Source organism: Melanostigma gelatinosum (genome assembly GCF_949748355.1).
Source record: "Melanostigma gelatinosum genome assembly, chromosome: 12".
NCBI lineage: Eukaryota > Metazoa > Chordata > Actinopteri > Perciformes > Zoarcidae > Melanostigma > Melanostigma gelatinosum.
The window spans coordinates 5,021,025-5,047,302 of NC_136645.1; the positions used below are offsets into that span (position 1 = coordinate 5,021,025).

At 45.4% G+C, this 26,278-nt stretch overlaps 1 protein-coding gene across 4 annotated transcripts in view; it reads right to left on the reverse strand.

Annotated features, from left to right (window-relative positions):
- Positions 1 to 26,278, reverse strand: part of LOC306786199 (spectrin beta chain, non-erythrocytic 1-like) — a gene marked incomplete at its 5' end in the record, with an annotated part of 94,509 nt that overhangs the window by 10,727 nt on the left and 57,504 nt on the right. For all 4 annotated transcript variants that reach the window (XM_079280894.1, XM_079280895.1, XM_079280893.1 and 1 more), the window contains 35 exons: positions 788 to 984; positions 1,096 to 1,180; positions 1,419 to 1,557; positions 1,666 to 1,823; positions 5,329 to 5,415; positions 5,878 to 6,252; positions 6,349 to 6,553; positions 6,816 to 6,946; positions 7,436 to 7,714; positions 7,821 to 7,910; positions 8,384 to 8,608; positions 10,334 to 10,597; positions 10,828 to 10,974; positions 11,073 to 11,163; positions 11,423 to 11,625; positions 12,488 to 12,907; positions 13,000 to 13,215; positions 13,442 to 13,562; positions 13,837 to 13,974; positions 15,107 to 15,318; positions 15,429 to 15,635; positions 16,001 to 16,081; positions 16,417 to 16,635; positions 16,914 to 17,065; positions 17,196 to 17,349; positions 17,776 to 17,982; positions 18,304 to 18,399; positions 18,881 to 19,039; positions 19,246 to 19,363; positions 19,793 to 19,980; positions 20,115 to 20,227; positions 20,329 to 20,444; positions 21,352 to 21,432; positions 21,766 to 21,857; positions 23,563 to 23,736. In XM_079280894.1, coding sequence (XP_079137020.1) covers positions 788 to 984; positions 1,096 to 1,180; positions 1,419 to 1,557; positions 1,666 to 1,823; positions 5,329 to 5,415; positions 5,878 to 6,252; positions 6,349 to 6,553; positions 6,816 to 6,946; positions 7,436 to 7,714; positions 7,821 to 7,910; positions 8,384 to 8,608; positions 10,334 to 10,597; positions 10,828 to 10,974; positions 11,073 to 11,163; positions 11,423 to 11,625; positions 12,488 to 12,907; positions 13,000 to 13,215; positions 13,442 to 13,562; positions 13,837 to 13,974; positions 15,107 to 15,318; positions 15,429 to 15,635; positions 16,001 to 16,081; positions 16,417 to 16,635; positions 16,914 to 17,065; positions 17,196 to 17,349; positions 17,776 to 17,982; positions 18,304 to 18,399; positions 18,881 to 19,039; positions 19,246 to 19,363; positions 19,793 to 19,980; positions 20,115 to 20,227; positions 20,329 to 20,444; positions 21,352 to 21,432; positions 21,766 to 21,857; positions 23,563 to 23,736 — 5,940 coding nt within the window. The remainder of the gene's footprint in view (positions 1 to 787; positions 985 to 1,095; positions 1,181 to 1,418; positions 1,558 to 1,665; positions 1,824 to 5,328; positions 5,416 to 5,877; positions 6,253 to 6,348; positions 6,554 to 6,815; positions 6,947 to 7,435; positions 7,715 to 7,820; positions 7,911 to 8,383; positions 8,609 to 10,333; positions 10,598 to 10,827; positions 10,975 to 11,072; positions 11,164 to 11,422; positions 11,626 to 12,487; positions 12,908 to 12,999; positions 13,216 to 13,441; positions 13,563 to 13,836; positions 13,975 to 15,106; positions 15,319 to 15,428; positions 15,636 to 16,000; positions 16,082 to 16,416; positions 16,636 to 16,913; positions 17,066 to 17,195; positions 17,350 to 17,775; positions 17,983 to 18,303; positions 18,400 to 18,880; positions 19,040 to 19,245; positions 19,364 to 19,792; positions 19,981 to 20,114; positions 20,228 to 20,328; positions 20,445 to 21,351; positions 21,433 to 21,765; positions 21,858 to 23,562; positions 23,737 to 26,278) is intronic.

Consider the following 26,278-nt stretch of genomic DNA (forward strand, 5'->3'; position numbering starts at 1 on the left):
TCCTTAAGTGGCATTCACCAATTTCTGTCTTTAATATTTGTTCTTTGGTACAAACAGAATTCAGGCGTCGTTCAGACGTACAAGTCATGCACGGATCTAAATCCTGTCATTAAAATGATTATTTATAGTCCCTGAATCTCTGCAAATGTTTACCTTAAATCAGGGCTCTCAAACTCATTTTCACTCCGGGCCACATCAGCATCATGGTCGCCCGCAAAGGGCCGGTTGTAAATGAAACTACTCGTAACATATTGATAACTCTCTGCATTCACAGTTTAAAGTAGTCTTCAATGTGCTCACAATACATTTCCATGTTAAATGTACAGTAAGCCAAAGAGCTGCTTCTAAGACTGTGTTTAAGTATCTCATAATTTTGACTTTCTATCTCAGAATTATGACTTTCTATCATAGTTATGACTTTCTATCGAATAACTTCGACTTTCTATCTCATAATTTCGACGATGGGGAACGACGTGGGCCGGGAGTTTGAGACCCCTGCCTTAAATGATAAACCGATTAAGTCAAACAAAATTCATGCAAAATCAGTAATTGGTTTATTAGATGATCACCATCATGGCTGCCAATTTACTGAGAAGGTTATTAGATGTTATTTTTACTGGCATATTTCGACACGGCAATATATCGAGTAAGTCAGGTGAATCTGACTTCGAAGAAGAGTTTTAGGGTAAACTTATGAAAACATTTCCGCATCAGCTTGTGTTTTTGTGGTCTTTTTAAAACGTCATCATGGCTCCCGAGTGTGTGTGTGTGTGTGTGTGTGTCTCACCGTGGTCAGCCTCTCCAGAGCGGAGAAGCGTTCCTCCCAGGTGGCGGCCGACTTCTCGAAGGCCTCGTGGCGTTTGATGAGTTTCTCCACCTCGTCCACGCTCTGTCCGATCTCCCTGCTGCACAGGTAGGGATCCTGACCCTGCAGCCACGCCTCGGCCACACCTGCGTCCCGGGAGAACTGGTGCACCTCCAGGACTGAACACACACATTTCCATGTTAAACTTAGATGTATTCAGCTAATACGTCAGCTAATACATGTTGACGTCTGTCAACATGAGCCTCGACTAACTGGATTCAAGTCCTTACCCAGTCTCAGCCACTCCCATCTGTCCTCCCACTTGTCTATCATGTCTTTCCTCTTGTCCGTCAACTGTAACAACTTTTCTTTAATCTGAGGGGAGAAAGGTTTGAATAGAAAATTTGAGAAGAATTCCAAACGTATTCATGCGGTTTGGAGACGATCACAATCATCATGAACATCTAAAACAAAGGTGAGAACTAAATCCGACAGCAAATTCTACGACCTGACGGAAAAAAGCAGATTGAAATACAAAAACTTGAGGTCCAGTTGTGTTGGTTTAGCGTGAAGGATGTTTGTCATGAATCTGTTTGAATGAAGGCGTCTTCACCTCCTCTGAAGCGTAGTGCTTCCTGGCCAGCAGGGCTTTGCCCAGCTCGATGCAGGCCGTGAAGCTGTCGTTGCGGGCGTCGATCTCCGCCTTGATGCCCTGGTGGTTGTTCATCAGCAGCTCCACCGACGACACGTCCCTGGAAACCAGAGATCATTTCCATCAGTAGTGAAATGGAAAGTGAAATACTGACGATGAACAGAGGACACTAAACGCCGACTCCTCGGCAGTAAGCCGGTGTTCTTACCTGGGCCTTTCCTGGGCCTCGATCAGGCGGATGACGTCCTCCATCCACAGCATCAGGTCGCGCACCATGCTGACGAAGCGGAACTTGTCTCCAGTTTCCACCAGCTTCACCCGACGGCCCTCCGCCGCCTCCAGAAGGTTCTTCCAGGCCTCAAGGACCTGAGGGGGGGGGGGGGGGGGGGGGGGGCAGAGTTCAGACCAGAGAGCCCAGAGGCTGCGATCCTCTAACACACATGATCTGTTTTAACTTTCCTAAAAGAAACGCTGCCTCCATTATGAAGGAGCATCTGAGAGTCATGTGTTTTAGAGAAGAGATTCACTCTGATCAGCAGAGAACGCCGCAAAATGCTTCACTATCAGTGGGGGAATCACTATTTATCATAAACCCAATTCATGGCTTCCGTTTATATAAACTGCAAACACACTATTACTGCTGGTGCAAACAGTCGCAGAGTCTCGCACATGTCCAGCACCATCAACGGTGAGCTGCAGGGGAGCACAACGGCCCGGGGAAATAAATAAATAAATAGCATTAAAGCACAACAATGCGTTCATATGTGCAGACTGCAGAGTCAACATGGCAATACGGTTCTCCTCTTCGTATCTCTGGATGTATCGGGTCATTGTGGGCAATGTTGCACATCAGTAAGCACGGCAAAAAACAGCCATTTTATTTCATCCATGAACAATTTCTCCTCGTAACATGGAATTAAACAAACCGTGATTGAGGACTTTATCCTCAGAGCCAATCCCTGCCTCTAGGTTTTCAGTGGATTATGTTTGCTTGCATCTCCACCTGCTCAGTGCTCAGACTGAGCTCTCCATAATCAGTTGGCACTACATGGATACTTTAATTTAGATCGTCCAACAAAGCACTGAAAATGAACAGTTATTGCTACGGGTCGTGAGCTATTCCAGGATTATTTAGTGGCCATAAATCAAATATGTTTGCACAAGCAGTTTTTTGCAGATTTGGATGCAGCGGGACTTTGACCTGTTCAGTGCCACACATCTAATGAATAACACACTAAATAAGCAAAAAGAAGCGATGACTTTTTTGAGTAATGGCCGACCCGTGAGCTGAAGCAGCTTGCTGTCCATGTAGAGATCACATCTGCTCAGTTATGTTCTCAGTCAAGGTGAACAGTAGATTTTGGTGCGAGCTCGACAAAGAGTCAGACTATTAACCTGTGCTAACTAGCAAGCTAAACAGCATCCATATCATTGTTGTTAGCATGCTAATGCTAGCTTCTAGTAGCTAAAGGGAGGTTAGCATGCTAATGCTAGCTTCTGGTAGCTAAATGAGGAGGACAACCAGACAGTGGAGATTGTTCACAGACACTATGGTTAGCCAGCTACTAGATATCATATAACACTCGATCAGATGGCTCGGTGACGAACAAATAAGTTACAACTCAGAAACTAAAAATCAACCATCAGATCAATTTGAGAAACAAAAGTCTTTGCAACCATAACTGCTAAAGACATCGGTCATAAAGCTGAATCCCCAAATAAAATCTAAATGATTTAGCATTTAGAATTAAACTACCAGGATACAAAGTGCTGCTCATGGCGTCGGCTGTGGCCTTGTGACATATTGTGGTGAAGTAGCTTAAGCTAACTTCTAGCGCACTCAAGAAACCGCGGCTGATTTCCTCATTCCTTGTGATTCGTTGTATTCTTACGTAATAGACACCGACAACAAGTTTCGTATGCGTTTTTTAACTTTTTAACACTTTTACTTCGTGCAGTTGAAATGCACCTCTGACCACAAGTCAGAGAAGTTAAAAAACAAAGACCCTGGTGGGATGTGACTGACTGGCTGCATCGCTGCAACACAACACAGAAGAAATACACATTCAACAGCCACGAGCGGTCAAACACAAGTCAAAGTGTGTGAGCGTCATGAGGCAAAACTACCTGCTGTTTTTTGTATTTTCTTATGAAAGTGAGGCTGATACTTTGTTTTGGTTGCAAATGTCTGCAGAATGAAAATCTACATTTGTTGTCAACCTTGCTGGTTGCGTTCAAAAAATATAATCTTCAGCCTGAACAGTAGATCTGTACAGAATCTCTTCAGCCACAGACCCATCCGACACTGAGACACGCGGCTACAGAGGACTAAAAGCGGCATTTTGCCAGCTAATAAGCAACTATATTTAAGCAAATGCGAACAAAAACATTTGATTGCACCAATGCGTGCAGCCATGAAATGTTAAAAATGCATCTTAAAATTAGTTTGAGACAAGCTAGATGCTTACGGTCTCCATTTTTTGTTTTCACTGACTAACCAGAACCAAACCGTATTTGCAAACTACTAGTAGTGTTTGTTTTAACCTCCTCAGAGACACAGGTGGGTGGAGTTTACAGCTGGATGGTACTCATTCAGAAAGTTGTCAATAAAAAAAAAAAAAAAAAGAGGTTGTGTTGACTTCTGTGCAAAAACTCCACCCACACAGGAATCTAAGAAAGATCTAAAACAAACCGTACGAGTGTTTGGAAACCACCAGGTCTGTGACAAAGACTGCGCCGGAACTGAACTGCATCAAAACGACTAAAATGTCGCTAAAACTAATCAACATTTTAGTCGAAATACTAAAAGAAAGTCTAGAACTGCAGCCAAAATGAACACTGATGCAAAGCCAATGTTTTTGGTAAACGGAGTCTCACCTCTCCCTTTCTCTTCTGGGTGGACAGGGAGGATATGCAGGGAAATGGACATACAGGGAACGGTCAAAACACAATCAAAAACACTCAGGAGCTTCGACGCGTCATTGTGGTACTGAAGTGAAATTCCACTTGAATCTTAGGTTGATATTGTTCACCAATATTTTCTAAAGATGTCTGTTTCAGATGTAGATTTAATGATGAGACCTGAGTGCTTTTGATATAAAATGGATCATTAAAGTCATTTCTCCAAAGTACGCTGGAAGATTCACCTTTAAACAACGGATGAAACGGTTAGAGAAAAAAAACACATTCAGACCGGCTCAGCAATTTTACAATCTCAGTCAGTTTTTACTCTGTATACTTACTCATAATCAAAGATTCAGAGAAAAATCACCTTTTAACTAGAGGTTTTATAAAAAAACTGAATAAAACCACTAATGGTCCCTCTGTGTAGAGAACCATTAACAAGGAGACATCATGGTGTTTCCTGTATTTTGACCACGCCCTGTAAGACTTCATTATGCGTCTATAATCCACTGATTGTAGTACGATCATGAATAAAATCCAGTTCGACGATCTGAAGAACAGTGCTGCATGTTTTGTCCTCTTTAATCAACCTCACACAAGCTTTTTATTCATCTGATTCCAGATTCTTCTCTCAGGGAATTTAACTCCATCTATAAATTATAGTTCTGTATTTTCCAAACGGATCATTTCAGGGCGGAGGAACAGTGCAAAGTTAGTGCAGCAGCAGTGCAGCATGCATGAGGAACAGAGCCTTCTACAGTCACTTCATTACCACGAGTGCAGGGTCCAGTTCACTTTCAAGTCAATCAGTAAGAGAAGCCGGTTTGTCTACTATGTTTAAATGTAAGCTACAGATAAATAAACCAAAAACGTTTTTTGCATCCGAGATTTAGATTTACTGAAGTGAATTCAAAGTGAACTGAGTCCTGATGCGGTTTCTGCTTCACGGCTGCCTGAGACTGCTCACCTCTCCTTCTCTCTTCTGAATGTCGTCAGCTTTATCTCCAGCGTAAGCGGACTGCAGACGAACGGCGTCCTCCTGAAGCTGCCGCACCTGAAAGCAAAGAGGAGGATGAGGAGGTTCAGGTTGGTCGAGAACACACGGAACAATTTAAACATCAGTAACATAAGCATGCGGATCACGTGAGACCTTCAGTGTCACGAGCTGTGAACGTCCCATGAAGTAGTATTTTAAGGTACAATTTTCACATCATCCAGCCTTAAAAAGCTGTTAATTTCTCACGTTATGTTTAGTTGAGATTTTCCTAAAAACTAGGGGAAAACACAGACCTATTCCAATGAAGTACCGGCTCAAAAATATCTTTAATCTGTAATTGAGAGTTTCTTCTACATCAAACTGGGAAAATGTGTAAGATTCACGTTACTGGAACAAAACGGGAAAACCTTGAAAAGCAGCCCCAGACCAAAATCACACAAGAATACTCCACTACTTTGAATGTGTTCCAGGTTTTTCATGTCTCCTAACAGTCCCCAGTCTTAAACCTAGCTCCTGTACCTGTGTTCCCAGTGCCTGGATGTCGTGTTCGAAGGTGGTGTGCATCCTCTGCAGGGTCTCCACCGTGTTCTGGTCGCGGCCCAGCTCCTCCGGCAGCTTCTTGTGTTTGTCCAGGATGCGGTTGAGGATCTCCTTGGCGTCGTGGTAGAACTTGTGGAGTTCGAAGGAGGCGGCGAGGATCTGCGTCCGGGTGTCGATGAGCTCCAGCAGGTCGGCCCAGGCCTCGTTCAGGCCGTCCTTCCACTCCGCGATGGTGGCGGCGTCGCCGTGGCCGGTGTTGATCAGCTCGTCCGCCTGCCGGTTCACGGTGTCCACGCGCTCCTGGCCGATGGTCCCGGTGTCGCGGGCAAATTCTCTGAAACGCTCCTGCAGCATCTGAAGAAGAAAGAAAGTTAGGATTCATTTTAAATTAATTTCAGTGTTGAAATAATCCTAATCATGAGAGCGTAACGAAATGCGTTTTGTGCTCACGGTGACGTGCTCGTAGTCCTGTCCCAGCTCGTGGGATCCGGCCACCACCTCCCTCTCAGCGATCCACTGCTCCAGGTCGTCCACCTCCCGGTTCAGCTGGAAGAGACGCAGGCGCTCGTCCAGCTTCCCCCGACGCTCCTCCGACAAGTCCTTCAGCCCGGCGTACAGCTTGTCCACCTGAGACTGACGCATGCCGATTCGCTCGCTGCGCGACGAAGAGGAGGACAGAAAATCAGGGATTATGGTTTATTTCCGTCTTTCTTCTTCCTCTCTTCAATCTCCCTTTGTTCCTTCCTTTGATGAATCTATATATCTCTCTTCACTCTTTCATTCCTCGTCTCCTTCCCGTGTCCTTATTTTCTACTTTCATTTATTTGTCTCTTCGCTGCAACATTTTCAAAATGTAAAAAGCTTTCTGCTTGAAGATAAAACTAAACCTGGATCTTTGACCTGTGACCCCCCCTCACCTGTCGGGGTGCTCGGCGGCCACCAGGCCCCGGCTGGTGCCGGACAGCTGGTGGACGGTGTCGGCGTAATCCTCCACCGCCTGCTCCAGGATCTGGTGCTTCTTCAGCATGGCCACCGAACTCTGCTCATCCTGAGAGACGCAGAGATTCATCTCGTTATTTAGATCTTTGTAGTCTGACACCAACAGCAACTCACCAAACTAACAGAAAATGAACAAACTGAGGAACTGAACCAAAACTAAAACAAAGAAACAGCAAGTTTTTGAGCCACAGAGCAGAGAGCCTGAACACTACGATGTGAGGTGTGAGTTAAATAATACTTTTTATCTGTGAGAGTCCGTTTAACCCAAACCTCATCAGCTCTAAACAGAGAACGATACGACTTCAATAGCGTCATGCAAGTGAGGCTGTGATGTCATTAACAGTCAGAGTTACGGTCAGGTTGTTACCTACAGTTAATATAAAGGGTCAATCCTTTGTACGGAGGCTGTTTTGGGACATTTCAGATTTATTTTCTCAGGTTTTTCTTATTTCTTTTCTTTTCAAGACAGTAACTTGTGGGTTACAATCATTATCTTGCTCAAGATAGAAAAACGAATGAACAATATCTTTTGCCCCACCTTGGCCTTCTCCTCTGACATCATGTAGAGCTCCTGTTCGCTCATCCAGGCCTCGGCCTCGGCGGCGTCAAAGTAGTACTGCTGGGCCTCGTGGGCCTCGCTGAGGCGGGTGTGGCGCTTCTCCGTCTCCTTCCTGATCTGCTCCCACAGCGACTGGAGCTCGGCGAGGCGCTGGCGGATCAGCTCGGCCGTCGGGCTGTTCTCCCTCAGGACGTGCTGGCTGCGCTCGAAGATGTCGTCGTAGCGCGGCTGATGGCCCTGGATCTCCTTCTGCAGGGTCTGAGAGGGTCAAACGCCAAGTTACCGGTGATAGATTCAACATGTACTTCACTTTATAGCTGTTATTTACTTCCATACAAGCAGGTGAAGCTGCTCGTTTGTGTACCTGGTTCTTCTTGATGAGCAGCTGTACAGTCTGCAGGTTGTTTCCGTGGTCGGTCGATGTGGCCAGAGGCATCCTCTCCTCAACCCACAGCTGGAGAGGAGAAGGAAGCTCACTTTATTGCTACTACTACAAATACTACGACAGCAAGTTGTAGTATTTCTACTGATACTCGTGATACTAACTCTGTGGTAATTGTTGCTGCAGTACAACTTTAACTACCACCACTCCTATTACTTATTCCCACCACCACAACTACTACTAGTAATACCACTACTGCTGCTGCCAATGCTGCCCGTGCTCCTCCTACAAATACTCTTAATACTGCCACTAATACTACCACCTCTAATGATACAAATGATGGTGCTAATACTGCTGCTACCACTATTATTTCTGCTGCTGCTCCATAACAGCACTACTTCCCCCAACACGTCTTGTACCAGTTTCGTGTTTTGATAAATGAAAGCCATGATGAAGATGAGATCCCACTCAGCAGTAAAACACACCTCACTTCCTGTCGCAGAGGTTAAAGGTCAGCGCTCTACCTCCACTCTTCCTCTACTTACGATCTCGTCCTCCACGTCCCGGTTGAACTGGTGGATCTCGCGGGAGGCCATGAGGTTGTCTCGTCTCGTCTTCAGCGGGTCCTGGAGGCACTGGAACTTCTTCTCCACGCCGATCCTCTGGCCGTCCACCTCCTCGGAGCCTTTCCCCTCCTGACTGAGGGCCTGCGACTGGCTCTGCAGCTCCCCCACCTCCTTCTGACGCACCTCCACCTGGCTCTCCAGGATCTGCAGGAGGACGGTTTACAGGTCAGACGGGGAGGCGTAATACATTTGTAAAAACACACAGAAATAAGGTCCATTAACTTGCTATTTCCACAGCTTTCAACCATGACTCAGTCTTCCTCAGTTGACAACGGTTTGCTCTTTTGTCAGATATCGGCTGAGCAAACTCCGTGATATGGAGCCGACCGCTCCAGGAAAAGCGAGCGAGTGGACATCGAGTTAAGATTTAGCTTCAGCAAATTAGTCAAAGAAATTAGTCAAAGAAAATGGAGATAAAATGTCCTTAGATATACAAAATTGTAATACAAATTATAACAACAACAATAATGAAACACAATGAAATGAAAACACTAAAAAGGAAATTAAAATACATTTGAAAAACATTTTACAAAGTTAAGACGCTTCAGAAGCCTCGTCTCATCTTCTCCTCGATTCAGTACAAATCTGTGTTAACCTCCAAAAACGGACTCAAAAACATTTCACTGATACGAAAATAGAAATCAAAGTGAGGATCATCTTCCAGCAGCCAGACAGTGTACCAACAGTCTGAAACAACAAAAACAAAAACAGGTGGAGTCTGGGATAAAATGAGAGCAGAGAGGAAGACGAGGAGGAGAGGAATCCTCTCTCTCTCTCTCTCAAAATAAATTACAGCACAGATCTCAAGAGAAGACGGATGATAAGAGAAGTAAAGCTGCTCCAACAGACTGAAAATACCGACATCGTCCTTCAGACGGATTCACGCTCAGTTCTGTCTCGGTTACTGGCACGCACGCACGCCTCAGTGTGGGCTCGTAACACATCAAATGAGAGCTTACATAACCTCTGTGTGTGTGCACGGCTGAGACTTTGTGGCTATGAAAGTGTGTGCGTGTGTGTGTGGGCACCAGAGGATGGATTATGTAAAGGGGGTAAGACTCACTCTCCTCTCATCACTGTAAAAAATTGAGAAACTCCTGAAGAGCTTCCCTTCAGGAATGTAAGAGCTTTGGATCACAAAAATGATTGATTTCACAATTTGGCTTATTTTTGCAAAAATAATTTCACAGAAATAAGCCAAAGTGCAGGAATGCATTCAGATATCATCAATCACTGTCTGTTTCAATGTTAAATTATTCAATTCAGAGGCACAGTTGTGTGCATAGGTTGAATTAAATCAACTCTCAGGGTCTTAACGAACACAGCAGACAAGTTATGTGATCTCTGGAGCTTAAAGAGGAGAACAGGCTGAACTCTGAGCAGAAGGCTTAAGCTGCTTTGTGAGTCTGTACTGACACCAGCATGCTGACATGTCGATGCCCAGCATCTATAATGATCACCATCTTCATTTAGCGTGTTAGAATGCTCAGAGTTCTTCTTCCACCCCTGTTGATCTGAGGCTTCAGCTGTTTAAGTTACACAAATCATCTTCAGAAGTGTTTTACAGACATTACTCACTGTACATACAGTAAGGGCCTGGCTGTATTGTATGATAACAATCAGTGTCTCGTGTTTTATCTGTGAAACTTGTTTTTACTGGTATAAAAGGTGTTCAGTGGAAGAGAAACTCTGCTGTCAAACTGAGAGGCTTTACAGGAAGTTTTGTCAAAGTGACACAGGAAGAGCTTCTGAGCATTAGAAACGAGAAAGACAAACATCATCGCCATCCGCTTTGTCAGTCTTCCTGTTAATGCAGAACTCCTGTAAAGACCTGACGAAGTGTAGCGATCAGGTGAACGCGCTCCTCACCTGCTGTTTCTTCAGCAGGATGTTGACGGAGGTGAGGTCCTTGCCGTAGTCGTCAGACTGCAGCTGCCCGTCCAGGCCGCCCAGCCACTTGTCGAGGTCGGCGCAGCTCTGGGTGAACAGCTCCGCCTTGTTGGCGTCAAACAGACACTTGGCCTTCGTCTGGGTGGTCGACTCGAGGTCCTCCCACATCGTCTTCAGGGACGCCAGCTTCTCTTTCACTATGGCCTCCGTCTCCGGCTTCTCTGCCATCAGCGCCTGCCCGTCCTGAAAGACAGCGCTGCTTTTTAAAACTCAGCTTTCGTTCGCTAAAGGAAGCATCGAGTATGCTTCCTTTAGCGAATGAAAGCTGAGTTGTGGACTGTGGACTGCTGCTGGACTGTGTTGTACAACGTACATCATATTCATAATGTAATCAACTCATTTAAAATCAATGGCTCATGTCAAATGACGTCAGTCTTCCCTGCCCCCTCCATCTTTTCCTCGCCCCCTCCCACCTTGTCGATCTTGTCCAGCCACTCCTTGTTGGACTGCAGCTCGGCCATGAAGGCCTGGTGTTTGAGCCACTTGCTGTGGAGGTTCCTGGCCTCGTCGTACGACATGTCCTGAGCCGTCAGCATCTTCTCATTGATCCACAGGGACAGCTGAAGACACACAGACGGCAGATTATCTCGGGGACTCTCTAACTGAGTCCCTGCAGCTTTTCTGCACTGATTTAATACACAAGGATCTGTAGTTTTACCTCCTGGCAGTCCTGCAGGAACTTCTGCAGGTCTCTGTTGTCCTTCAGCCTCGACAGCAGGTCGCTGGCAGCCGCTCGGTTCTTCTTGTGTCTGCAAGACAATAATTCATATTTTTTATAATGTATACAAGTATACAGATCTACCTGTAAGTTTAGAACATTTTTATACTTTCAGATATAAAAGCTACTTTTTAAGCCCGAGTCTGCAGGCAGGTTTGACGTGCCTTGCTCAAGGGAAGGTAATTCGAAAAAGAGGTTAAAGTAAAAGAGGTAAAAAAACAACATAATAGTCATGTGAAATGAAGAAAAAGCTTGAAATCCCACAGACAGACGAACGGAATCTCGGTCACCTCTGGTCGATGGAGTCCACCTTCTCCTGGGTGCGCTCCGCGTTGATGTTGCCGTCAGTTACCAAGCGGCGTCCGGTGTCGACCACGCCGCTGATCTTCTCCTCGTTGGCGTCCAGGGTGGTCATGAAGTCCTCCTGCTTCTTGATGGCGGCCTCGGCCCCCTCCAGAGTGGTGGGCATCTCGGTGTGAGCCAGCACGTACTCCTGAGACACGAACACACAGAGACCGCAAACTCCTCTATGAACAACATGCAGATACATGAGAATCTAAGTGATGACACTTGTAAAGTGTCTCAAGTGTTGAACATTAGAAAGTAGAAGCCTGACAGTGGAAGAGGAGATAAGAATGTGTAACGATGAAGTTTCACTTGGTGAAATGATGACTGAGTCACAACATCCTAACAAAATATTTGGGTTTTTCATCTCTAGAAATATTTTTTCTGTAATTTGTGAGTATGTACTCGTTTGAATAAAGGTATTTTCTTTGGAATATGTGTCCCGTTAATCAGTAAAGGTTTTATAAACATACAGAAAGTAATTGAAACCGTCTCAACGTGTTGCTGTAATGAAGGACTTCTACCACTTGGTGGCAGCCTCTGACCTTCAAGTGAGAAGTCAGGTCCAGGTGGACAGACGCACAAGAGGAGAGGGACAGAAAGTCGCGTGAAAAATGTCCACTGTGACTTTAAATGTCATGTTTTGTCCGACAAACAGTTCAATCACAAAGATATCCAGTTATTAATTACGTTAGAAAGGAAAGCAGGAAATCCTTCTTGATTAATTCTCAGTTTGTCAATTAATCAACTCACTGTTGCAGCTCTACTTCAATCCATTTCTTTAATCGCTAATCCTGTACCGGGTCAGGTGAGGCTGGCGCCAATACCAGCATGCACTGTGTGTGTGTGTGTGCGTGCATGTGTGAGAGAGATCTGGTCCAACACACATGAGGCTGGACTGGACGGACGCCCAGTCAGAGATTTATCTGCTCCTCACAGCGAGTGAGAACCGTTCACTCTGTGGTCAGATCACATGATGTAAAGCCCTTGTGATGACATCACAGGTTTACCTGGTTGTTGAGGAAGGCCTCGGCCTGCTTGGTGTCCCTGAGGAACAGCTGGTAAGCGTGGGACTGGGACAGCAGGTTCTGCCGGTTCTCCCACATCTTGTGCAGCTCGTTCCAGCCGGTGTCCAGCGCCTGCAGCCGCTGCCGCAGGAACATGTACTGCGCGTCCGTCTGGCCCTGCGTCACCATCTCGCCCATGTCCCGCATCTTCTGGTAGTCCTCCTCGTAGTTGCGGATTTCGTTCTTGATGTTTTCGTGCTGGGTCAGCAGCTTCTCGGCCTCGACCAGCGTGTTGGGCATGTCCTCGGAGGCGATGGCCGTCTGCGTCCGCGACAGCCACGACTGGAAGTCGTCCAGGTCGCGCAGGAACTTCTGCAGCTTGCTGGCCTCGCCCAGGGACTCCTCCCGGTTCTTCATGGTGTCCTGGACACAGAAAGGGGGTGAGATATTCAGAGAGAAGCTACTTAAAACAGATTTATGGTGCTCCTGATCGTATTCTGTGACAGGTACTCTACCTTCATCTCGTCCCAGACGCCGGTGATCCCGTCCAGACGTCCCTTGATGGCCTCGGACTGCTCCGGGTGCTCCGAGGCCAAGCGGTCCGCCTCTTTCCCCAGGTCGCCCAGCTTGTCTTCGATGGCGGCCAGGTCGCGCTCCATCCCCGTCAGCTTCCTCTGCAGAGCCATGACGCCGGCCAGGTCGTTCCCAAGCTCCTGGGTCGACTCGATCACCTGCAGGAGGACAGGGACGGAGGGAAGGCGGTGAGTAGGTCAAGACTTTAATTACAGGAGATAAAAGTATTTTTAAGAGCCATGCTGAAGGGGACATTCTGAGCTGAAACAAGTGTTAATAGTGCAACACGAAACAGTCGATAGTGAGGGATTGCTGCAATCTGTCACGTGTTTTTTAGTGTATTTATTGGCTCGATGACAGCAGACGCTTTCGTTCCGTTGGTACCTTGGTCTTCTCTTTGATCCAGGACTTGGTCTCGTTACACTCCAGGTGGTAGTTCTGGACTCCCAGAGCTGAGCTCAGACTGTCTTTCTTCTGGTCCACCAGATCTCTGAACTGACTCCACCTGGACGGACGGACGGAGACACCATCAGCAACACAAAACACCAGGCACCCGCCAGGTTTGATTACTTTGTCTGAACGACCCAAATCTCACTTTATTACAGTACGTTTACCTGTTAGTCGGTGCTAAACAACATGTTAATGTAAAGTTAATCTCTTCTCAGTCTAGTTTCCCATTTTACCCAACTTCAATCATTCAGTTTTCCCGTTAATTCCGGTTTATTTACCGGTATGATCTCAAGTATCGGTTGAGGATCCGCTCATCCCGGTGAGATTACCTGGTGTTGAGTTTGTCCTGCTGGCTCTTGATCGCCGTCTCACTGGGATGTCCGCAGTGGATCAGTTGCCTAGCGACCTGGTTCACCACGGCAACTCGGGACGCCTGGTTGTTCATCTCCGGCTCCAGACTCTCGAACCTGTGAGTTACACGCAACGACAAACATTTAGATTAATGAAACATTTTGATGTTTGATAAAGTGAGGAGTTCTGTCAGCAGCGCTCTTTAAAATACCGAAAGCTTGAGAGTGTTGCTCATGTTTTCGAAATGTCTTTGAAGCCTTTTTGCCCTTTTATTACTTCCATATTTTTATCATTTATTACTATCTATACATCTATAGATATATAGATCTATAGATCTATATATATTATGCAGTATAGAGCTGACATGTAACTAAAGTTCACAGTTGTGCTCAAACCGGGGATGGTGCTGTTACATCTTAAAGTCACAATGAAAATACCTTTTTTATGCATTTAAAACATCCCAAAAACAAGTTTCATGTTACTGTTCAGAGGAAAGTTATAGTTTCAGGTAAATGTGACGTCTGGAGCCTGAAGGCTGATAACAATCTGACCATTATCTGATGTTATTTGATGTGAGCCGAGTGGCAAATTTAAAAGGGTTTGATTTTAATTCATCATGAATTTCTCTCCTGACATCGACTGTTACTGGTTTGTATTAAACTAAAATGATCTGATCAAATCTGCAGCGTCGATCTATCGTTGAGCTCTGGTTAAGAGGCAAATATCTTTATAAACGTTTAAAAAAATGTTCAACAGGTTTCATGACGCCATTGATAGGAAAAAAAAAGAAACCGGTGAAAGCTGCTGTTTAGTAACACACACGGACAACCAGCGTCTGGGAAAGGATCCATGTGAAGCTTTGTGGTCAAACAATATTGAGAGACAAGTGGCTGAAAACCAGATTCAGAGGCTTCTGTGAACGAACTGTGTAACCACACACACACACACACACACACACACACACACACACACACACACACACACACACACACACACACACACACACACACACACACACACACACACACACACACACACACACACACACACACACACACACACACAGTCTCTCTGTGACCGTCTTCTCTCTGCTGCAGCAGCTAAACAACAACCGGCTCAAACTGGATTGTGATCGACGTTTTTCACTGTTCTCTGACATTTTATAGACAAAACGCAGTTTTTTTAGAGGACGCAAACTTCCTGGTTCACGAATGTTTCCTTGACAAAACTCTGCGTCGTGAGCCTCACCGGTGCTGGACGACCTCCAGATCCTCCAGTTTCTCGGGGATGTCCATGCTGTTGAGCCACTGCTCCTTCTCGTCGATCCACACCTCGCAGGCGTTCGCTTCGCTCAGCATCTTGTAGAGAACCAGAGCGTCCTGCAGCGCCTGCGTCCGGAGCCGCGTCAGCTCCACCACCTCCTTATAACGCTCCTCGATGCCCGCCAGCCGGCTCTGAACCTGCAAAACACACCGACACCATCAGTGACTGAAGAGAATCTCTCCCCTGCTGTTATGTTAGACTCTCCAGCGGTTAGTGTGGTGTGTTGCCGTGTCTGTCAGAGCTTCACCTCCTCAGAGTTGGCCTTCTCGGGCGGGAGCGTGCGCGACTGTTCATGCAGAGCCTCGATGGCGGGCCGGTAGCTGCCGATCTCCTCGGCCACGTCCTTGTGTTTCTTCACCAGAGCCTGAGTGGAGAACTCGTCGTGGCCGACGTCCACGCTGGAGACGATCCGCAGCACGTCCAGCATCCACGTGTCGATGTCGTCGGCATCGGCCTGCAGGGAGGAAACCAAAAGTTGAATATTTGCAATTTTTTCAAGTACTTTTCCAGGCGTCAAAATGTATCCTGCAGAACAGAACAATAATTTTCTTATCTGGATTTGTTTTTGTTGCCCGAGCAGAAAATGAATAAATGTGTTTTGTTTCCTTTTACCAACGATTTAAAAATAGTTCATATTTTTTAGGAAACGGCCGTAAACATTACCGTCTTTCTGGCTGCTAGATAACGAGAAATAACGGAATAGTATAAGGTGGCAGACGCACTGAAACAGCAAATGAAAAGCTCATTTGTGCTCGTTCAAATCCAATCTAAATTCCTGCGAGAAGCTACGAAAGTGTGCGCTGCGGAAAGTGTCTTTACCTGGAACTGGTGCTGGTTGCAGGCTTCCTGCAGACGAGCTTTACGGACGGCAGAGAGACGCTCCAGAGCCGCCCACTGCTCCTACAGAGGGAGGAGGAGGAAGGAAACGAAGGAGGGAAGGTGTTAGGAAGGGATGCAATGGTTGTGTGTAAAGGACTTGTATTCACTTTATTTCCATTGAAGCTAATAAATCAAACCCTTAAAGCAAAGTTGATGGTGAAGTATATGATTTTTGCACAACTAGCCTACTTGTAGTCATTTAAATCTAAAGACTTAATCAAAGGCAGTAAATAGCTTTTTAAGCTTTAGATTAAATATTGAGACTCTGAGACTTGTTAAGGCTTCTTTCAGCTCACATGAAGAATAAAAAGTGATTTAAAGTTGCCTCTGAGAGTAGAAACTGCGGTGCAGCGTACCTGGATGTCCTGGATGCGCTCTTTGATCTTGTCGGCTCCAAAGTGGTCGTTGGCCACCAGCTCCTCGCCCTGTTTGATGGTCTGCTGCAGGTGGGCGGCTCGCCCGCTCATCTCGTCCTCGAAGGCTTTGTGCTGACTCAGCAATCGCACCGCTCCCGTCAGATCTTTCCCATAATCCTCGGAGGACAGGATCTGCTCCTTCTCCCTGATCCAGCCCTCCTACAGACCACCGACACATTCAGGCCTCAGAGCAAACTCGGGTTTCTAATTCTGCTGAAGCCGACTGTGCTGTGGTTAAAGCTTCTTAGTTACGCCACAACATGCGGCCATTTTGGTTCAGCACAGAGTGAAGGAAAACAAAGGGAGGCAGCAAAACGTAAAGGCAGTTTCAGAAGTGTCTGAAAGCCCAAAAAGAGACTAAAAACAAACCGACACTAACATCTTTCATTTAGCTGCCGAGAACTTTCAATAATTACAATAAGAGTAACAATAAAAACCTCTTCGGCCATTTCCCAGAAGAACTTCCAGAGGCGGCGGGACTCCTCGAGGCGAGCTCGCCGCTCAGCCGCCAGCTGACTCAGCTCCTGGTAGCAGAAATCCATGTGAGCGACCCGATCCCTGATGATCTGAGGATCACAGGGCTTATAACCTGAGGAGGGGGAGAGGAGATATCAGCATCATGCTCATCCGTTTCTCTCTGAAAGAACAACAACTAAGAGCAAGATAGAGAGCGATACTAAATCTAAAATGTCTTGTATTCATCCGTCTGTCTGTCTCACCCTCCATGTCGTCGGCAAACTTCTGAGCGTTGCGGTTGACGGTTCGGACTCGGTCGGCCTGGATGCTGATGTCGGCCTCCACCAGAGCGTGTTTCTGCAGCAGGTCCTCCACACCCAGCAGGTGTTTCCCATAATCCTGAGAGAGCAGCATCATCTGCAGGGAGCGAGAGGCCGGCGTCAACACATCCTCCAATGACTCAGACATGCAGGACTTTAATGCCAATAAATTAGTAGCGCACTGATTCAGAATTAAGTCTTATTTTGTCAATTAGAATAAAACATGTTCTCAGTTCACCTCAACCGACCAAGAAATTATTTTCCTGAAAGATAATGAAACGTACTAGAGTTCAAGGTTCGGGATTTCATCTGCTCTGGTTATTTTGCACTTTCAGTACCAGAACCAGAATCTCTTTGATCTCTTACACGGTACACGGCTTCCTCTATTGAACACAGACCGAACGTTTTAAATGCATAAGTGGTAAAATGTTGTCTTAACCCCGACAGAAGAACAAGAACTTTAGCTGCATACAACACAGTAAAAAAACAGACTGCCGCCCCCCCCCCCCCCCCGCCGCCATACCTTCATCTCGTCCATCCAGTCCATGATGTAGAGCATCTCCTGGAAGACTCTCTGCAGGCCCAGGGTCAGCTCCAGTCTCTGCCTGCGGGCCTTCAGCAGCTCCAGCAGGTACTCCCACAGCCGGATCACGTTGTCCTTCCTGGCCGTGATGCGTTTGATGTCGTGGTAATTCTCAGACTCCATCTCCCTCGCCACGGAGACCACCGCCTGCACCGAGAGAGAGCGAGGGATGAATGGACAACAGACAGATCTTACCTTGTTTTGGTTCCTACACTACAAAACACGTCGGACAACAGATTTGAATGTTTTCCAACAGAGAAAGTTTGGTTATAAAAACCACAAACAACATGAACCCTTTCATAGACAAAATGAACTACCTGATTAAAATGTAAAAAAGTATTAATTACTATTTATTCCAACCTGCAATGTTTTGAAAAAGACTACCTAAAGAGTTGAACAATGATAAATAATAATGACTTCTGGGCTTATTTCAATCTAATTCTGCATCTGAAGCTGTGATGAACTGACCTCAACTCGCTCCTCGTAGGCTGCGATGTCCGTTTCTATGGCTTCATGTTTCTTAGTAGCAGCTTCTACGGCCTGGAGGTCAAATCCAAAGTTATCCTGGAAGAGGACAGAGGAAAGGACACAAGGAGAGGAGAGAAGAAAGGAGACAAGAAGAGGAAAGAAGACACGACGAGAGGACAGGAGACAAGAAGAGGAGAGAGGAAAGGAGACAAGAAGAGGAGACAGTAAAGGAGACAAGATGTGAGGTAAGGAAAGGAAACAATAAGAGGAGAGAGGAAAGAAAACATGGAGAGAATAGGAGACAACGAGAGGAAAGAAAATGAGGCCAGGTAGAGGAGAGAGGAAGGAAAACGAAGAGAGGAACGGTAGGTAACAAGTAGAGGAGAGAAGAGAGGAAATAGGAGCAAAGGGAGGAGAAAAAGGAGGGATAGAGGAACATATGGACACGATGTTATCATTCAGACTTTTATGAATGGGTTAGACTGACTGTCAGCACCATCTTTGCGCCTCTCCAACATCATTTGGTGAACTTCCTTCCTGAGATATAAGACGATGGTAATATTGAAGTGCGCGTTACCTGGGAGACCAGCCGCTGGTTCTCGCTCAGCCACGTCTCCCTCATGGCGGCTTTGCGGTCGAAGCGTCGGGCGAGCTGCTCCAGCTTCTCCTGGCGAATCAGCTCCGTCCTCAGAGCCAGCTCCCGCTCGTGCTCTGCCTTCTCCAGACGCTCCCACGCCTAAAACAAACGCACACAATATCAGCTCAACAGATGAACAACATGATGGTGACTCCAGCACAGTCAGATCGATATTAATACGTTTAGTTTTTAAAAGATTCCAATTGACATTGTGATTTATATATTTCAAGTAGATGTAATGTAACAACCCTTTTAGGGATTTTCTCATCATTAAATAACGCCGTTATCTTTATGATTATGATTACCTTGTTGATGTCAGAGATGAGTTTGCCCTCTCGAGGAGTGTAAACCTTCTGGTTGTTGGCTCTCATCTTACTCTGGATGGTGAACAGAAGAACCTCCAGGTTTCCCTTCTCTGTGAACCTGCACACACACACACACACACACACAATTAATACTATACCATTTAAAGATTTAGTTTCAGACATTTCAAGGTTCAACGACAGACAACTTCTGCTGTATAACGAAGTCCAATACAACTAAATCTGAAACCGCAAAAACGACCAGAGAGAAAAATCAAGAACAAAACCGTCAACACATTTTATGCTAAATGTGAAGTTTCAAACTGTCAAATATCTCTCAACGTGAAAGCTCCGGCTCGCCTCTCTCATTGGCTATGGTGGTCCGGCTCGGAAAGTAACGCTGTAATCATCCAGCTTATGACTCCTAACACAATACTCATGTCTTACTTCTCTTCAGCATTACTGTTTAATGTTATTAGCCAGTAATACCAAACACCGTGGTGAAGACCGGGGCCAGTTTAAAGAGCGTGTGTTTACAGTGTTCACTGACTTTGGTGGTTTCTCCACCGTGCGGTAAGTGTTGAAGGCCTGCAGCTGCTGCTGGACTCCCACCAGAGAGTTGGCAAACTTCCTGTTGTTGAGGATGATGATGGTCTGTTCGATCCACTCCAGCAGGTCCGACGCCAGAGACTCGTACTTCTCGACCATCTTCTCCGTCTCGATGGCGTTGTCCAGGACCTGGAGAGGAGGAGGAAATATGTTTAAAACAACAACAACAACAACAACAACAGCAGCAGCAGCAGCAGCAGCACGGCCCTTTAGCGTCTGCTGAGGTGAGAATGTATTCGGGGTGTTAGGAGGTGTTTGGTCACCTTGCCGATTCTCTTCCCCTCCACCTTCAGCGCCTTCATCTTGGAGAAGTAGTGGTAGTAGGTCACCACGTAGGTGATGATGGACTTCTCATCAGGGTGGTCCACACTGATGTCTGCACACACACACAGGGTCAACGGTCAGAGAGCATACTATATGAAAACACAGGTGTGTGTGTGTGTGTGTGTGTGTGTGTGTGTGTGCGTGCTCCCTCACCCTCGGCATCCAGCAGCTTGGTGAGGCCCAGGTGTTGCTCGGCCAGGTTGAAGGCATTCTGCAAGTTGTGGTGAGCGTTTGATTTCTTCAGTTTATCAAAGTTGATCAGGTCCGGTCTGAAGACGACAATAACAAACAAAGGAAAACTTAGTAATCGATCAAATAAAAACAGAAATCAGGTTGAAATCTGCGCTGTAGCCGTGACGAGTTCCCCACGAGAGGAGGACTCTACAGTGATTTAATTACTTGGATTTTTATCGTATTTATTTGTACTTAAGTTAACAATTGGGCTTTCTGTGACATTTCTTTAGGGACAAAATTCTGGTAAAATTATTAATTTGTTACCATCAATTTGTTTGTTATTTAGTTTGTTGTTGGCCTAAAATTAGACTCAAAATATTGGAAACAGCTTATAACAACATAAACCATTTGTACATCCCTACTGGTCTGAAACTGTCCCAACTGGAAAGAAAATAATAATTCCAGATCAACTGGAAGTTTCCCTCAAACCCCCAAAATGATTAATAATCAGAGATTTTCAGTTCATCTCTTTTTGTTTCCTCCAATCTGCTGCATGGCTGTTCTTAGTATTACTTATATGATAAAGACATGATTTGAGCCTCAGCTTGGTTTGAGGGAAACGGCCTGCTGACTGATCAGCTGAGACGCTGCAGTTATTAAAGAGAAGCCTGTGTGCAGAGGAACCACAGGACACGTGGAACGACGTGACGTTGGACTCACTTGTGTTTGTGGATAACAAAGGCCGTGAGGGGAAAGTTTCTCTTTAAAGCTGCTTTGTGTAAAATGTTTCACGTGATTGTTTCTAAAGGGTTCTCGTGGCATCATGAGTACGCAGCTTGTTTGACTGTAAACACAAACATCTGCCTGTATGAGGGAGATCAAATAAAAGTGTTCTGTCCCAAATGAACACGATCATCAATGTACAGTAACTTCATTTTCTTGGAATCTGTGAAATGACTCCATAGCGTAGGAGAGTACCGGTGGTAGTGGCAGTAGTAGTACCTGTGTTTGTGGACGATAGCGTTGAAGGCCATCCCGTCTCTCCAGCTGGTGCTGAAGTTGTGGATGTTGACGTTTGGATATCTGGACAGGAAGAGGAAATCGCAGCTCGTCAGGTTCTCATGTCGCACCGCCGCTCCTGAAAACGGTACTTAATGGTGCTCCGTTTGTCTTTTCCACATCACTGTCTCGACTCTGCTCAGCAAACAGAACTAAAGCGTTTAAACGATTCTGGTTGATGGTGGAAAGATTAAAGCTGACGAGGGGGGGGGAATATCACTTCCAATTTGTTCAGGGAGAAGAACAGGGGGCAAACGGGGCTGATGGGAAATGTAGTCTGAACTTTGGAGACGCACTAACAATCTAGCAATGCAGATGTGAGGAAGTGATTTTTACAGCTCGCGTGTGGACTCTCACCCTGCCGTCTTCATCTGACACCAGAGCAGCAGAGCATCTTTAGCCGACTTCTTCTCCTTGTTGTCCTCCGTCTCCACACTGATGTCCTGGATCTGAGACAAGCACACAGAATGAGAGATTGGGCACCGATGTAACAGACTCTTAACGAGAGACGAATCTGCTTCTTGTATAAAGGAAACCGGATAAATTGCACCACAGCATGGGGAGGAGAAAACAATGCGAAAGAAAACAATTAAAGGTATTATTATTATTATTATTATTATAATAAAGTTAACCCAATACCAACAAAGTAATAATAACCATAATCAAATTCAATAAACAACATTAAACTATGCATAAAGTATTCATCAATCCCTGCTGCAGTCGCAGCTCTAAAAGATGAATTTTGAATGTTCGGTTAGGATATTAAATATTAAAAGGTTTATTTAAAATAAAAACAACTCGCATGCTGGAAGAAGATTAAGAGCGTTAGTATAAAAACAGACATCCTGGCATCTCTAAACATAATGTCCCACGCTGTTGCTTTCAAACTCCTTTCACTCACACGTGTAATGAGTGACGGACGTCCTCACCGTCACCAACCTTCCTCACATCAACACACACCAACATCTGCACCGCCACACACTTGTGAGGACATTCACAATGCATTCCCCAGACCCAGCCTTGAACCAACTCTCAAAACTTCCACTTCTTAAAAATTGTACTCACTTTCCAAGCACGTGCATATTTTATAAACGTGTGCACACCCTCTATGCATGTCCTCACTGTCCAAAAATGTTCTTACTTTCTAAACATGGGCATACAGATGAAAACTGTCCCCACTTTAACAAAAAAAAGAGAAGTCTGCACATGTCCAGATGTTCTTAACTGTCCCCGGTTTCTAAAATCATTCTCACATTTAGGACATATCATAGCCCAAAAAAAACTTCAATTTCCAAACTATCTTAAAATCTGATATGTCCTCATGAAGATAGAATGACAGCACACACACACCCACACACACCTCACCTTCATTGATTGACATCCAACAGTTTCAGCCTGATAGAAGCGTGAGTCACATCTGAGCCACAAATCAGCAAAATCTACACGGCCGAGGCATATATGAACCACACACACACACACACGCCTACACACACACACACACACACACACACACACACAGGTCCTGCTGTCAATCTGCACTCGGGCACTGCACTCGCCCACTGCAGGATTTAAAACCACTAAAAAGAGGGTTTTTTTGAATCCTCACGGCTTATAAAAGCTAAATCCTTTTCAGCCAACTGTTCACTGTCCCCGATGATGACATCATCACCCGACGACCCCATAGACATACAGTAGATGACGAGTGTGATTTCAGTCATTAAATGAGGTCATTGTCACCGAGATCAATGGCTTTGAATTACCGTCGATAAATGAATTAAAACGAAGCTCAGGGGCGTAATGAGGTGAGCAGTTCAACTGTTTTCTCACTTTAAAGAAATAAGTTGGAAATGTCTAAAAAACAGTAAAATATTAAGTCATTTAAACTTACAACTCTTGATCTTTTAGTCACATTTTTAGGATTATAAAGGATTTAACATTACCCCGACTCTGCCGTCATCTCTGCAGAAATAATGTGGAACTTTATCTTGTAATTAAAATATGTATGAAGATTCATTTTATGATTAACAAGATAACTCACTTACCGCAGTGTGTGAAGGTGTTTTTTTGTATCTGTGGAACAGAACCTGGCTGCCCAGATGTCACGGACTACATCTGCGTCGTCACGGGACGCAAACATGCGTGGCTGCCTCTTACCTGGAAGCGGAGGATGATGGTCCAGATGAGCCCCAGGGTGAGGCGGTGGTTCCCGTCTACGATGTCGTGGGAGCCCATGTTCTCCAGGTGGACCCGCTGCTCCTTCAGGAACTGCAGAGCCTTGTCCACGTTCTCCAGACAGTGGATCCTCATCCGGCCCTTGGTAGGTTTGGGCTGAAACAAAAACCACATCTCGGTTCATTCACAGCTTCCAAAAACCAGGAACGGGGAACTACTTGCTGCTGTCAAATGAACATGAAGAAGAAAACAGCGTTCTTTAAACGATCACGAATGCATTAAGAGTCACTTCTGAATTTAATTGTAGACTTAAAGATCTGAAAATCAGATAAACAAACTTTCATGATTTGGAGTTTAGACTCTTTATAGTAAGGAGGTTGATCTGATTTATGCTGGACATATTTGTATTCATGCAATCGGCACCAAGCTCTAAGAGTCTCACTCCACACAGGCGGTTCAACCAAAGAACAGCTGATATGTTTTAAATCCACAGAAACAACAGAATATCTTCCTCGTGAGTCGACTTGCTTTGTGTTAAACAACCTGCCCACCCTCAGAAGGTCCATCAGTGTAGTCGTATTGACAGCAGTGTGTGAGCTTAGTTATAAAAAGAGGAACCAAAGCGGTTAGGTGAGATAATCTGTGCGCACAAACAAATATAAAAAGAAGAGCAACAGCGGGTATTTAGGTCCCCGTCAGAGATCCTTCCTTTAAGTAAAAGTACGAACGCATCGATGTAAAAAAATACTCCAAAACAAGTCCCGTATTCAAAATGCAACTTAAGCCAAAGAGAAAAGCACATGAAAGTATTATCAGTACTTCAAAGTACGAAAAGTAAACGTAATCATTCTGCAGCAGGACCGTGGCTAGTATCACACCGTTATACATTATAATTCTGTGTTAATAATATTCATACATTGATGTTGGAGCAGCGTGTTACTGTTGGCCACATGGTGGAATTACAACATCCGGCTTCATCACGAGCGCCCAAATAAAACAACTTCTTGACTGTAAATCATTTATGTAACTTCATCTTGAAATTAAAATGTAGTGCAGACGGTTCAACGTTCCCTCAGGAATGTAGTGAAGTAGAATTGTTAAGTGGAATAAAATGGAAAGACTCCAGTAAATCTATTCTATCGTTGCATACTTTCCCCGTGCAAAAGTATTCTCGAAGTTTTGTAAAAGATGATGAAACCTTTGTTTTATATATTTGGTATCTATCTTCATTATGCAACACTGATGAAAGTTTCATGATCTCAAGTGAGGAGCCAGAAACTCTTTTTCTTACTCTTTAATTCTCACAAATGTTTGTGTTTCTGTTTTTAAAGACTTTGCATCTTGCTGGTGGTCTGCGGTAGAAAATGAGGCCTTTGGATGACACCGACATGTTTAGGGTGATGTCGTTTGAAATATAAATAAAACAAAATATCGGTAATAATAAATAACTACAAAGAAATAAATGTCGGAGCTGTCAGAGCAGCGATGTTGCATCCTGCGGGCCGTCAAAGGCCAAATGTCCTCTGTCCAACGCCGACCACCCGAACCAGGACGCCGGCCAACAACAACACGGCCGTCTTCGCTTTTCCTCGCGCAGACTCGTAAACACCAGCCGGCGAACAGCCGCTCGCTGATCCAGGATCCGGACCGTTGTCTGCCGGAGTGACAGATCCATGAAACCACACAGATTCAGAGATCAGCACTTTAGTCCATGAACGCAAACAAAAGGTCCATCCGCAGTTTGGTGCTTTTTGCCGTTTTTTAGACTGAACTACCATGCTGTGTCATGTTGGGTACAGAGGTGAGCTGCTCCCTTCATGTGTACAGTGTTTCACATCACAGATTACGGCCTTAACACGAAATGTATAATGTGTTGAGGTACATTTATCAGTACCTGTGACATCGTACATTTACAGATACCAGAGTACTCAACTGAACTTCTCTCCAGCTGTTAAGGAAACAGTTTAGCCTTATTTCATAAATGAAACTCTACATTGGTGAGATGTTTTCACCTCAGTAGGAACCAACAGGCTTCAGAAAGCGCCGAGAGACGAAACACGCTGATGGTTTTGGTCTTTTTTTGGACTTGACAGTTATAAAAATATAGACCAACATGCAGCGTTCTCCTCGTGCGGTGCGCTAAAGAACACAGGACATCTGCTGAACGCTGTTGACGTGATGTCACCGCGTGCCAACATCTCACCAATTGACTTTGTGAGAGTAAAGTCATCACAAGCCCAAATGAGGGACAAACGTACGAAAGCGGTGGACCGATCCTTTAAATTCGGCCTCTGCAGTGCGGAGACAGCCGCTCGCTCTCAGATTCTTCTGCGGCTCCTGGAGGCGTTTTGGCTCCATGTAAACCCTCAACATTACTCAATGACTCCTTTCACAACTCTAACACCCCCCCCCCCCAACACACTGTTATTCCCTCCGTCCGTCCTGCTCACCACTTCACGATCACTCGGCTTTATTCTGTATCAATTTCCCTTTTCCTCTCTTCATTTCATCGTTCCTGTCTCCTTTCCCATGCTCGTCATTGTTCCTCCCCTCACTCCCTCCTCCACGAGGAACCAACATGCCGCAGATTCTCTGGCTCTCTGCCCTTTAAAAAAAAGAGCAACCGCTAAAGACACAATAAATAAAAGTAGAACATAAATGTAAGATAACCAAGAAAATGGAGTATACATTCCTGGCT